This window comes from Ochlerotatus camptorhynchus, unplaced genomic scaffold (assembly GCF_037179485.1).
Source record: "Ochlerotatus camptorhynchus isolate MF236.1 unplaced genomic scaffold, CSIRO-AGI_Acam_v1.1 ptg000257l, whole genome shotgun sequence".
Lineage (NCBI taxonomy): Eukaryota > Metazoa > Arthropoda > Insecta > Diptera > Culicidae > Ochlerotatus > Ochlerotatus camptorhynchus.
The window spans coordinates 749,403-762,194 of record NW_027040747.1 but is presented as its reverse complement, the minus strand read 5'-3'; the positions used below and the strand labels follow the sequence as shown (position 1 = coordinate 762,194).

Below are 12,792 nucleotides of genomic sequence, written 5' to 3'. Positions count from 1 at the left end.
TCAATTGTAAGTTCGTAGCAATTTCCTGCTCAATATTTAGTTATAAACATTACAAGTCCTCCATCGCTAAAATGATGTTCTGAAGAGCGGTTCGAGCGTCCGATGGTGGCAACTCATTTAGCACCGCCATGGCCGCGAGGCTATGCTTCTTCTGCAGGTTGCACGTCTTTTCCAGACCAGGTCCCTTGATCACTTCGCTGTGAATCTTGACGTAGTCGATGTTGTCGACTGATTCTCGTCCCATTTTGATGATTTCCTCGTACAACGTTGGATCATGTTCTAGGTGAAACATTACCGGTGCGGAGATGAGACTGAAGCGAACTCCTGGAATGATAAAAAACTAATGTTTGAAAATTCCCTACAAATGCCATCACATTGACATCAAGTACCTGGCGAGAGGTTGGGACTGCTGAACGGCTCCATATCGATGCAAGCCTGCCAGGCCAGTGATAGGTGCTTTCCGAACAGGTAAGCCTGCTTTTGCAATTTTACCGGTTGGCCCGCTAGAATCAACGCTCCCTGGCAACTTTTGCCCAGCAGACTTCCAGCAGAGAGGATATGCCTCAACGACCACTCCCGCTCGGGATTCCCCAGCACGTTCTCGATGTTCAACGACTGTATATTATCTTCCACATCTTCAAATCCTAAATCATCATTGTTTGACTGCCCTGCCGAACTGGTCGACCCCAGTTTCGGGTTCGACGGCAGTGGGTTGTTCTGCATATCCCGATCGCCGATGAAGTTCGATTCAGCCAAATCTCTCACTGAGGATGACATCAGCTCAATCAACTCCTGGTTATTGAGATCCGACAGCTTCGCAACAGAACTCCCCAGCAGATAATCTCCGCTGAGCAGAGCAATCTTGTTGCCGAAAATCATCTCGCTATCGCTGCTGAGTTCATTGCCGGAGTTTGCCAGTGGCTGTAGATTGACCAGTCCCTGATGAACGAGGGACGCGGTGCGAATCATTTCGGTAACCTCAGCCAGAGCACGCTGCGAGTGCAGCACGCCGGCACTTTTGTCCTGTTCCATATCCGGAATGGACGGGGCATGTCCAACGGCTTTCGAGATGAGCAGCACAATGAGGCCCCACGCTTGCATGTTGTTTTTGCCATTGTAGATCAGGATTCTGGAATGAGGAATTGTTTATAATTCATGGATGACGTAGTTTTTGGGATATTCATATTGGCGTTTTCGGAAGGGCTTTCCTATGACAAACTTGAAACTATGCTGAATAATAGTGGGAGCGTGCAATTGGTGCCAAGTGACATTTACCAATCGACTCAGCTCTATTAGATAGGAACATGTATGTTTGTATGCGAGTATGTGACGAATTAAAGTGCGGCACGTTTCTCAGCAACCCCTGCACCCAATTGGATGCAACAACCGCCAAATGGAAAGTTCCAGGCCATGAAACTAGATTTGTCATGAAACTTACCAAACCCATCATGCGATGTGAAGTCATCATATGAAACTGAAAAAAATAGATCAATAGCAACTACTTTGGTCAAAACCGGTCATGATCCAGGTATCTCTAACTCCTGATGAAGTGGACAGAATCTGACTTGAAACCCATGATGTGGTATATCAAATCACATAAAAATTCAGAACTAAGATCATTGACAGCCACATTGAGTACTCAGGTCCACTATGGCCGCACCTGGATATGTTCCGGGAGCTCCCTAAGAAGTGACCAGATTCTAATTTGGGCCAAAACCTATAGAGTTATATAAAATCACGACGCGCAAAATCGATGGAAGTCGTAAAGAGTGCTTTGGTCCACATTGTCAACCACCGGAACGATCGAAAGTCGGAATCGCTAAGCCATAGTAAACAAAAAGCCAGCTAAAACTATTCAACCCGACTTCAAACTGTTCAAACCAAAACACGATATCTCTCACACAAAGCTACAGATAATTTCGTAACTTTGTCTTCATATCACAACCGATACTTTGTGGGATGTAGATGCAACGATGCTGATCATTAGCGGTTGCCCTGATTACTTCTCGGACAAGCATAAGGATGTGCACTGCTGGGGAATCCAAACTCGGTTTTGGGAAATCTATGGCAGGTATATTGGCTGAAAATTCGCCGTTGCGATTACTTGAATCCGAAAGTTGGAATGTGTCAACAAAAATTAATTAAAATTTGAGACAAGCACTGCGCAGACGCAGAGATAATACAGTGTTGCCAGTAACATCAAAGATCATAAAAATGACTAACCATGGGTGCCAAAATGTGCCAATGAGTGTTCCAAACTGAATGTTTGGCACCTTGGATCGACCTGAAAAATCTGAAATATATTGCCTCATTTTCTTAAAATCTCGAACGCCCCAAAACTGCTCGACTATATGATTAATTGTCCACCTCTGAAAGTAACGCTCGCAAATTTGCGAATTGAGGGAACCGAATGTTTTATGCGAAACTCTTGTGTCGCTCGAACTATCAATCAAAAAATAAATAGGATAAACCAACGAATCACAAATCTATTTTTATACGATTTGCATTTCTACGATGTGCATTACACGGCCGATGAGAGTAGCTCGGTAACTGAGTCGAATTCAACTCAAAATTTCCGAAAGTAGGCATACTCAGTGAGTGAGTAAAATTTCCCTCACTTTTCCGGGTAAAATTTATTGAATTTGAGTACATTCTAGACTGAGTGAAATTACTTTCGAGTCTCCTCATGTTCAAGAAATTTTCCTTAGAAAAGCAACGTAAAATATTCACTGAGTAACCCCACTGCAAATGATGAGTCAAATTCGACTCAATTTTGAGTTACTCTCATTAGCAACAGCAAAGATGAACTTACTTGGCCGTTTTCAACAACGGATGATTACTGCCGACGAGCTTCCTCAGGTGCAGTGCCACATTGGCAATCTCGTCGCTCAGCAGCCAGCGCAGACTCAGAAAAGACGTCGGATAGCCGACGATCTTTTCCGCTTCGCTCACGGCCCGATTCCAGTTGTGCTGCTTTTGGACGGGTTTGGCCGTTGCTGGTTGGTCGCAAACCGACGAGGTGAAACTAACTGTGCGCAGATTGACCTCTGAGGGACGATGGCCGGTCGCTGATCCCAACACGGCACTGCTGATTTTACTGACCATCCGCAGATGGGACTGCGGGATGCAGATGCGACTCAGGGACATTTTTCCCGGTTTCTGAAATCGGAGCGTTTCCTAAAATGCCAAAATGTTGTATGTGGGAAGCGAGTTAAATTTAACGATTCACTGGGTTCGCTCACTGCAGATGACTGTCTGGTACTAAGGAAGGTTCATCGTGCGAGTGCTCTGGCGTCGTTACCACGTAGTTCTTTCTAAGTATGCGCTCGAGTATTGGTGATCCGAAAGTGAAGATAACAATAAACTATCAAACACTTTTACCAAAGTGAGGATAACAAACTCTACATTTGAAATAGCGATTACTTAAATGCACTTACTTATTTATTTCAATTAGCACTATTAATTATGGCTTAAATGTCTAAAACATACTACAGAGCCGTGGGTACTATTAGAAACGTCATAGAGCTCAATACCGTTCCTGACGCCGCCCGTTCAATCTAGCTGGCTAAAGGTCGATTAAATGTGCGCACTAGAACCAACCGGTGGAAACTAACAATTTTAAATTGGCTCGCTACTTGACTAGCCTATTGGTCCCAAGTACATCTATAGGCGTACCTCATTCTAGTCGAAATTCTAGTACTACACTATGTTTGTTTTGATTCGCTATGAAAGTTTGACAGATAAAATGAGGAGTTCGTGGATTTTCCTATGTTTCGAGGGGTGCATCGATTAGCTTGGGACCGAAGATAGTACCAGAGCTGAGCCAAAAAGTTGAGCACATTTCTTCGGGACCTACTAGCATAGAGGTAACTCTGAGACCAGAATGTCCCGAAGAAACATGTTCAACTTTTTGGCTCAGCTCTGATACTATCTTCGGTCCCAAGCTAATCGATGCACCCCTCGAAACATAGGAAAATCGTTCATTAAATATACGTCAAGGCAGATTTCAAGCAGCTCCCAGGTCAAGAATTTACACGGCTATCGAAAAAGGAAAGGTTTGAGATAAGCTTAAGCAGAAAAAAGTTGTCAAAGTTGTATGTATGCAGCTCCACTTAATAGCAAGATCAATTTGAGCTACCGATCTGATCGCTGTATGAAGGGCCAAAACGGAAGGGTGAACCCGTAAGCAGAGGCAGTTACGCGATATTCACGGGAATTTAAGAATCTCCTTCCAACGATACGATCCAACAAATCGAATAACACAATTCGCAATACTTATTAAGCTTCCTACAGGATGGTTTGAAAAGAAGGGTGCGTCAATCTCGCTGAAACTGTTGAAGTAGAATTCACACCACCACAATCTAATCGGCAAGGATAAAGAAAATGATAGTGCCCAACAAACAATTTTAGCTGCAAATTAGCTTATACAGCCAAAATTTGCCTTATGCAGCTAATTTTTGCCTGTATAAGCTAAACTGCAGCTAAAATTGTTTGTTGGGTGTTTATTCCCTCCTAGACTCCGGTTGTCATACCATTCCAATCGTCCAGTTGCAGATCAAATGATACCCTGATGCTCCCTCCCAACCCAGTATTTATTTATATATAGTAAATATATGTAATGGAAAAATTAAATATATCAGAACATTAAAATACGTAATAATGAAAACACATTTATATGGATAGAAAAACTGGTATTCTGTAAAGAAAATAATAATTATTTTGCATACAATATAATGCAACTGTATGTTTCCTCAGCTCCCAATATAAGGAAGATGTAACCCTGAAATTTCCAGGTTATATTATGCAAATACATATTTTTAGCTCGAATGATATTTGATATTTTTCAAGAATGAAAAAAAAAATATGATTCATAACTAACACAGTAAATGGGAATTCAATCTAATCTAAATGGTGTCATGCATGACGAGAAATAACCTGTAAAATAAATATATGTATATAATGTTATGTATTCTTGTTGCTTGCTCTGCTTCTTCAACTTCATTTGAATTTTGAAAGTAACGCAATATAATTTAAATATATATATAATCCAGTTAATATTGATTAAGTTGATCTTGTAGTAGTCTGCAGAAGGTTAATTATTTTAATTTTTTATATAGTTAGTCCATGAGGAAATATGCTGTTGCGTTGCGTGCGGAGAAAATAAGGATATTGTTGATATAACATCTACTTAACGGGAGGCCAGCAACCCATAGATGGTACGGATTTGGATAGTTTGGTAGGAGATGGGTCAGGATTCGCTTAAGCAGGTGATGCAACCATAGTAATTGTTTTGTTCTCGAGGAGCTTGGGAGTAAACCCAAAATCTTCTACTCAGTTTTACTCACCGGCAGCTGAGCTCCTAAATTTATAGGAATTTCTCGTCTAAAATAAAATTAAACAAACAAAAAGAAACCGTCTCACCCGAATAATCCAAAGCAGAAAAAGTTGTCAAATTTCCTAAAAAAAATGCTTGGATCGACCGGCGATTTGCACCTGTTGGCTGAAAAGCGAAATTTTCGTGACAACTGGCATTTTCAATCAATATATTTATGAAAAGAAATGGTTGCAATGTTGACTTTTGCCTTTCCTTTTTTTAAGGAAAAATAGTTAATCCGTGCTGTTTTGGCCAGACCTCGCTTCATGTCACTAAAGGGTGTATCGTTTAAAATCCGCGCACACAAAATTAATTCTCAAAATTCGAGTTTTTATCCGATTATCACCAAATTTTCAGGGAGTTAAAAGAAACAATTAAAATTAGTTGGCATCATTCATTTAACTTATTTCGCCTTAATATCCGAATGCGCAAACCTTGGCCTTAACACCAGCCATAAGGTTCTGCACGACCTCAGAATCGACAGTTTTTTTTTGCATATTAACCCATGCTTTCTTCATTTCTTCTACATTCTTCACCACTTTAGGTCGTTTTAGAAAGTGCTTCCTCATAATGACCCAGTATTTTTCTATTGGGTGCAGTTCCGGAGTGTTTGGGGGTTCAGATCTATCGGCACGAAATCAACATCATCCGCCTTATACCACTCTAGCACGTCCTTCGTGTAGTGGCATGATGCCAAATCCAGCCAGAAGATCGTCGGACCGTCGTGAGCCTTCAGGAGAGGGAGAAGCCACTTTTGGAGACACTCTTCCAAATACACCTGTCCATTCATGGTGCTTGCGGTAACGAAAGGTGTACTCCGCTTTCCGCAAGTACAAATTGCTTGCCAAATTATTAACTGCTTGGCGAACTTCGACATCTTCTGTGCAGTCACATACAGGTTTCCTGGAATCTGGTTGAAGTCCGCCTTCACATATGTACGTTATCCATTACGCAGCAGTGTGGTTTCGTTAACTTCTGATCGTACAACTTCCCAGAGTTAAGATAATAGATGATCGATCGATTAAAAGAACTAAATTTTCTTCACTTTTGTTCCGTGCCCTAGCGGTCCTACGTCGAGCTCCCGTTCGTGCCCCTAGGCACAGACCCTTCTACTTTTTAACTTTTTAACTCTTGAACTGAGGGGTTCAGTTTCCGTTTAAAGGGGGCCTTGGGGCAACCACGCGTTAGTGATCGTTCTCGTTGACCTGACGGCTTTTTTATTTCGGATCTTCGTTTCCAATCAACAGTCATACGTTCTTCAAACCGTTTTATGATACCAGACACCATGGAATTCGCGATTCCCAACTTTTTTTTCCGATGGCACGATGCGACAGATCCTTATTCTCAAAGTACTCGTGTAAAACTTTTTTGCGCACACACTGGTCTTTCGTCGCCATTTTGAAAATTTTTGAGCACCTGATGAAATCAACACTCACTGAGTGTAAACAATACACATTAAACTATGTCTACGAAAAATTTCAATTAATTTTACCTAACGGGTCAAAAGTTAGAGCAATTTGTGTGTGTGCCGATTTTAAACCGTACACCCTTTACGAGGCCTCCATTAGCTCAGTCGGTAAAGGCGCAGCTACAAAGCAAGACCATGCTGGAGGTGGCTGGGTTCGATTCCCGGTCCAGTCTAGGAATTTTTCGGGTAGGAAAATTTCTCGACTTCCCTGGGCATAGAAGTATGATTGGACTTGCCACACAATTATACTAATGCAAAAATGGTACAGGCATCGAAAGCTCTTAATTAATAACTGTGGAAGTGCATCTAGAACACTAAGTTGAGAGCACGCAATAAGCTAATATGCGTTATGCAATAAGCTTGAAATGCAAAGAAGAAGAAGAAGAAGAAGAAGACCCTTTACGAGAAAATGCCTCAGGAACGGTATACCACCAACAACGTATAAGTCGTACCCAAGGACAAAAACTCGCCGAAGCTGCACCCAATTGAAAGATATTGGACAATCGGTAAGCGGAACCTCAAGAAAACTCAGAAACAGTTGGAAATGAGAAACAGTTCAAATCAAACTGACGTTCAGCATCAAATAGGCTTGATACAGCAGCTGTACAAAATCTGATGGAAGGTGTGAAACGTAAAGCCTGACAATTCGCATTTGGAAAATCGGAAGCCTAATCAAATAATTTTCCTGTATTTTGTTGTTATTGAACTTCAAAAATAAATAAAGTTTGATCATTTACACAATAACATGATCAGTGTGCACTTAATCATGATTGACAAATTTTTTATCGTTTCATTCTTTTAATACTGACCAAGCAGATTCATAGAGTCTACGTGCATCAGCACGATTTGAAGAATCTAGAACACATTATATACTAATTTGAATTTATAAATTTTTACAGAGCTGCGGATAATGGGATCAATCCCAGGCCAGTGCTGATATCTGTCATTGTAATTGACAGATTTTCACGCGATATTGACAGTAAAAAATCACATAATCACTATGCCTACAACTAATATCCTAAAAAAAACTTCGTCAAAATCTTATTAATTTTTTCGTCAGACAAAGATTCACCTGTTAGCAAAAAGTGTAATTTCTTCCATTCTGTGTCACATTACAGTTATCCAAGCAGTTCAGAACGTAGATGCTTGTTTACTTTAACGGCTCGATGTAATTGTTTTGCTCAAGTTATTTAACTTTTTAACAAATTAGCTAATTAAAAATTTGCACATGTTGTTCACTGTCAATTAACAAGGTTTACCTTGACGATGACTGTTAGCTCAAATGAGTGACCAAAGCAGAATTGTGAATATCGCCGTATATTGTCGAGATTATGCAGCCCTGGGGCATCTCCTTGATCCAGATAATAAAAAAAATAGTTGCCCCTTGCTCTGGTCTCGGGAAGCAGTGCATCGGAATAAACGCACCGTCATTGCAGCATTGTCGATGAACCTCCAGATGTTGGTTCACGATCCCCGTTCCGATCAGCTCTAACTGTTCCACTCTCAGATTCAAACATTCCAATACGCAAAAACACATGTTCGCAAGAAACTAAACACGGGAGCAAAATTCAAACACGTCACTTCTTCAGCGCAACCTACTTCGATCAATTTTCAAAAACGACTTTAAAATAGATAAACCAGCCAAAGGCTAAAAGATAAACTAAATTTTAAGAAAGTAACAAGCAGCTTCCAAGAAAATGAAAGTATTTTTTAAAACTTTCAAATACCGGTAAAAAAGTAACCTTAAGATCAGAATGAAACATTTATAAAGTTTGAGGAAAAAAACAGGAGGCTTTTAAAAAATGCAAAAATTATCGATCAAAACTGTCAAATGCTTGGTCTTAAAAATAATTACAAGAATAGTAAATATAGGAAGAACGACGCCTTTGCCAAAAAGGATAAATTTCTAAAGATTGTTAGTTTCTATGACATAATTTTATAAGAAATAAAGGCAGCTTTACAAAGAAGGAAAAATTGATCTAATAAAACTTTGGAATCGTGGTTGTGCAAAGATTGTTAAAATCTCGGAATAAATTTGCTTGACATGATGCATTTTTGGTGGCAGTGCTGTGTTCCTAAAATTTGTGCTATGTAGTCGCTCCCAATATTGACCAGCCCCCTTAAAATATAAATATGCCTAAAATAACGATGCATCTGCCCTCGACTTTGATGGCGTTGTTTCAAATAGTGTATTATCTAGTTTATATGGTACGTTGCAAAACAACTGTTGAAGTTATTCTGTACGTGCTATTTTTTTCTGAAATGGTTGAGTACTTTTCAAAGTGATCCTATGCTTTTCCCAAGTTATTCAGTACTTTCTGAACGGATTCTAAACTTTTCCAAAGTGAGTTCAAACTTTCCTAATGTAATTTTTCAGATTTCGTTTTTGGAAACGTAAATACAGTTCTACAATTCGAGTTATAGAATTATCGATAATAACAATCTCATACAAATTCGCTATCGCAGTAGCCATGACACTCATTTTCATTATTGACATATCAAGTTTGTACAACATCGATTTGTGGAGAGTTGACTGTACTACATCTATGTTGCCAAAAATCGAGATCTTTTTCGATGTGTCACAATTGAGTGGCTTGGCGATAATGATCAAGACTCCCTTAAGTGAATCCTGTTGAAAAACTATTGAAAAAAATTTGGAAGTGAGGAGGATCTCTCGGTTTTGACGATCTAATTAACCTTAATTTGTAAACGGCCTGCGCTGTTATTGCCTATAAAGTATGAGATCACAAGTTTTTACACATTGCAGATGTATGCTAGTCCAACGCGTCTTTTGCTTCTCTGTCAGATGATCTGGTAATAATGGAGTAGCAACCGTGAGTGGTTAATCATTCTCATGCTCAATTATGTCTGTACTATTTGAAGTGATTCAGTACTTTATGAAGTTTTTCGGCCGTAATTCAGTACTTTTCAAACTGATTTTGAGATTTTCTAAAGTGTTTCAGTACTTTCAGAAGAGATTTTGAACTTTTTTAAAATGATTCTGTGCTTCCCAAAGTGATTCCGATTTTTCTGAACGGATTAAATATTTTTTGAAGGGATTCCAAACTTTTCTGAAGTTATAACAAAGTGATTCAGCTCTTGAAGAAGTGATTGAGAGAATTGATTCAAAGTGATTCAATTCTTTCTGAAGTGATTACAAACTATCTAGAATTATTCAGTACTTTTCGGAGTAATTCCAAACATTTCTGAAGTGATTCAGTACTTTCTCAAATGATTCAGTGCTTTCCGAAGTGATTATGAACATTCTGAAGCGATTTAGTATTTCCGAAGTGATTCTGAACGTTCCTGAAGTGATTCTGTGCATTACTAACTAATTAAATTATTTTCGAAGTGATTCCATCCTTGCGAAAATGATAACAAACTTTTTGGGATGATTCAGCACTTTCCAATGTGAATCCGAAATTTTCTGAAGTGATTCAATATCATCCGAAGGAATTCCGAGCTTAAAATGATTCAGTGCTTTCTGAAATAATTCAGTACTTTCCGAAGTGATCATGAACTTTTCCAAGTGATTCTGAACATTTCTGAAGATATTCAGTATTTTCTGATGTAATTCCCAACATTTCTGAAGTGATACAGTGCATTCCTAAGTGATTCAATTATTTTCAGAGTGAACTTTCCGCAATGATTCAGTACTTTCCAAAATGATTTCGAATATTTATTAAGTGTTTTTGGGCTATTCAGAAGTTATTAGGTACTTTGTTAAGTGATTCTATGACTTTCTGAAGTGATTTCAAATTCAGTACGTTCAGAAGTGTTTCACTGTTATAAATTAATTACTAATTTCCATGTAGGGGAAATGTCTAATATTGGCCTATGGATCTAAGATTGGGCCCATCGCTAAAAATCTGCTATTTATCAATTTTATCTAGATGAACGCGTCATTGGGACGTTACTTATGGATATTTTTGGTTGCTATTGAAAATTTAGTCGATTGCTGTGTTTTGTATGGGCCCAAATTCGGGACATTTAGGCCGACATTACCTGCATTTCCCCTATATAAGATATTCTAGATACTCCAAACCGTCCTGGCGTTCAGATCTTTCGATCCCCGACAGAGCCAATATAAAAATATGTCCAAACAGCTTTATGTACAACATTTACGATTACTGTATAATAGATATTCTAGGTTCTTCAAATTGTCCTGGAGTTCAATTAAAATGATCTGCTAGATCAACCACGACGGGTACACTGTCCTAAGCAACGAAACATGTTCATGCAGATTCATAGCGTCTATACACATAATTTACGACCCATTTCCATGTATATTAGATGTTCTAGGTTCTCCGAACCCATCACGAGCATCTGTCAAATGGTGAAAGAAGTAAAGAGCAACTGGTGAATTTGTGTGAAATTGAGCGATTTGCGCGAAATTAATTTTTTTGCGCTCTCTTTGGTTGGGAGGACGACCGATCGATCGATGGCAAAAGAGCATTATGTGAGCTGTTGTGGCAAAAAGTAAGAAAAACATACATATCTTGGCGGTGGCAGGGAAAAAGGGGGTGGTCGTATGTGCCTGCTTGTGGGGTGGAGGAAGGTTTTTCTCGTTTGGTGATGGCAAGAAGCACATTCGGATTTCGGGTGGATGTCTTCTTGGGCCGTATAAATAGTAATGCATCGAATCGAAACAGTATCAGTTCACTTTCAACAAACCAATTTGTATCATTTCACCTGATCTCCTAAGCTTGACTGCAAAAATGAAACTTGTGAGTGAAACATTACGAGTGTTTTTCAGTGTGTGAGTTCTAAAGTGATTTTCCTTCTTTTCTTGGTGATTACAGTTCATCACATTGTCCGCCCTGCTGGCCGTTGCCGTAGCCGTCGAATACCAGCACGTTGAGCACCAGCACATCCCAATTGTCCACAGTGAATCGTACCATGGACATGATGGAAGCTTCAAGCACGCTTACGAATCGGCCAACGGAATCTTGGTTCAGGAACAGGGCTACGTCAAGAACAATGGAGGCAAGGAACATACCAACGTTGTCCACGGATCGTACTCGTACGTCGACCCCCATGGTGTCCCAGTTTCTGTGAGCTACACTGCTGACGAGAACGGTTTCCAGGCCAAGGGATCGCACATCCCAACTGCACCACCACTACCAAAGGCCCTGGTTGAAGCCTACGCTAAAGTCGGAAGCCATCCGGAAAGCCACAGTGATGTGCACTACAGCCAGCCGGAACCAGCCTCCTACAAGCACTACTAAGCACGTGTAGCAAAAGCAACTGCCATCCCCAATGAAGCTTCCGATTCATAGCTCAGAACGCAAAAGCTCCATAGAAAAGCGTTCTTAGCTAAGAACTGGGAACATCCCTACCAGAACGGGAAGAAGCCTTCGGATTTCCAGAGAAAAAAAATTGCCTCTTGTTCCGACAGTTTACAATGTGATATCTTCCTGGTTGGCCCATTGGACCCTCCCGGAAGATTTGATTTGTTTTATTTTTATAGAATATTTCAGTGTATTCAATAAATCACCATTAGTAACAATTAAAATCAAAACCTCTTTTTCTATATCACGGTGGTCCACCCTAATATACAGCCGTGTAGCAAAACGATAAAGTGGTTCACAGAATTTCGTAAAAATTGGAAGTTAAGCGCAATATTTTAGACTCGTCTTTTTTATGTTGTCATTAGAGGGTGACCATTTCGATGTTAGGGTGGTCCAAAAATTCGATTTTTGACGTAGGATTACATCTTTCGGCAACATATTGGGGGTGCAATTTCAAAAAACCAAAATCGACCGCGTTACGAAAAGTGGTCAGGTTTTATAACTCTGTCAATGGCGGATGGAATTTAATTCTAAACATGCCAATCGATTGAAAATTTTTCTACGAATCTGCTAAAATGAACATTTTATCAATTTTCAATAGGTCAGTATTGAAAATTAAACAAATGTCCAACTGCTGCAATGGTGATCAAGTGTATCAC

The 12,792-nt window shown here is 39.7% G+C and overlaps 2 protein-coding genes across 2 annotated transcripts; one reads left to right on the top strand and one right to left on the bottom strand.

Annotated features, from left to right (window-relative positions):
- Positions 1-31: 31 nt before the first annotated feature.
- Positions 32-3,181, bottom strand: LOC135705023 (all trans-polyprenyl-diphosphate synthase PDSS2-like). The gene is made up of 3 exons (XM_065226574.1): positions 2,813-3,181; positions 390-1,129; positions 32-324 (listed from the first exon to the last, which is right to left on the bottom strand). Exons 1-3 carry the CDS (start codon positions 3,145-3,147, stop codon positions 50-52), a joined length of 1,350 nt encoding a protein of 449 aa, XP_065082646.1. The 5' UTR covers positions 3,148-3,181; the 3' UTR covers positions 32-49.
- An 8,379-nt stretch (positions 3,182-11,560) lies between these two features.
- Positions 11,561-12,097, top strand: LOC135705022 (cuticle protein CP14.6-like). Its single transcript, XM_065226572.1, has 2 exons — positions 11,561-11,569; positions 11,645-12,097. The coding sequence occupies exons 1-2, from the start codon at positions 11,561-11,563 to the stop codon at positions 12,068-12,070; spliced, it is 435 nt and encodes a 144-aa protein (XP_065082644.1). The 3' UTR covers positions 12,071-12,097.
- The last annotated feature ends 695 nt before the right edge of the window (positions 12,098-12,792 follow it).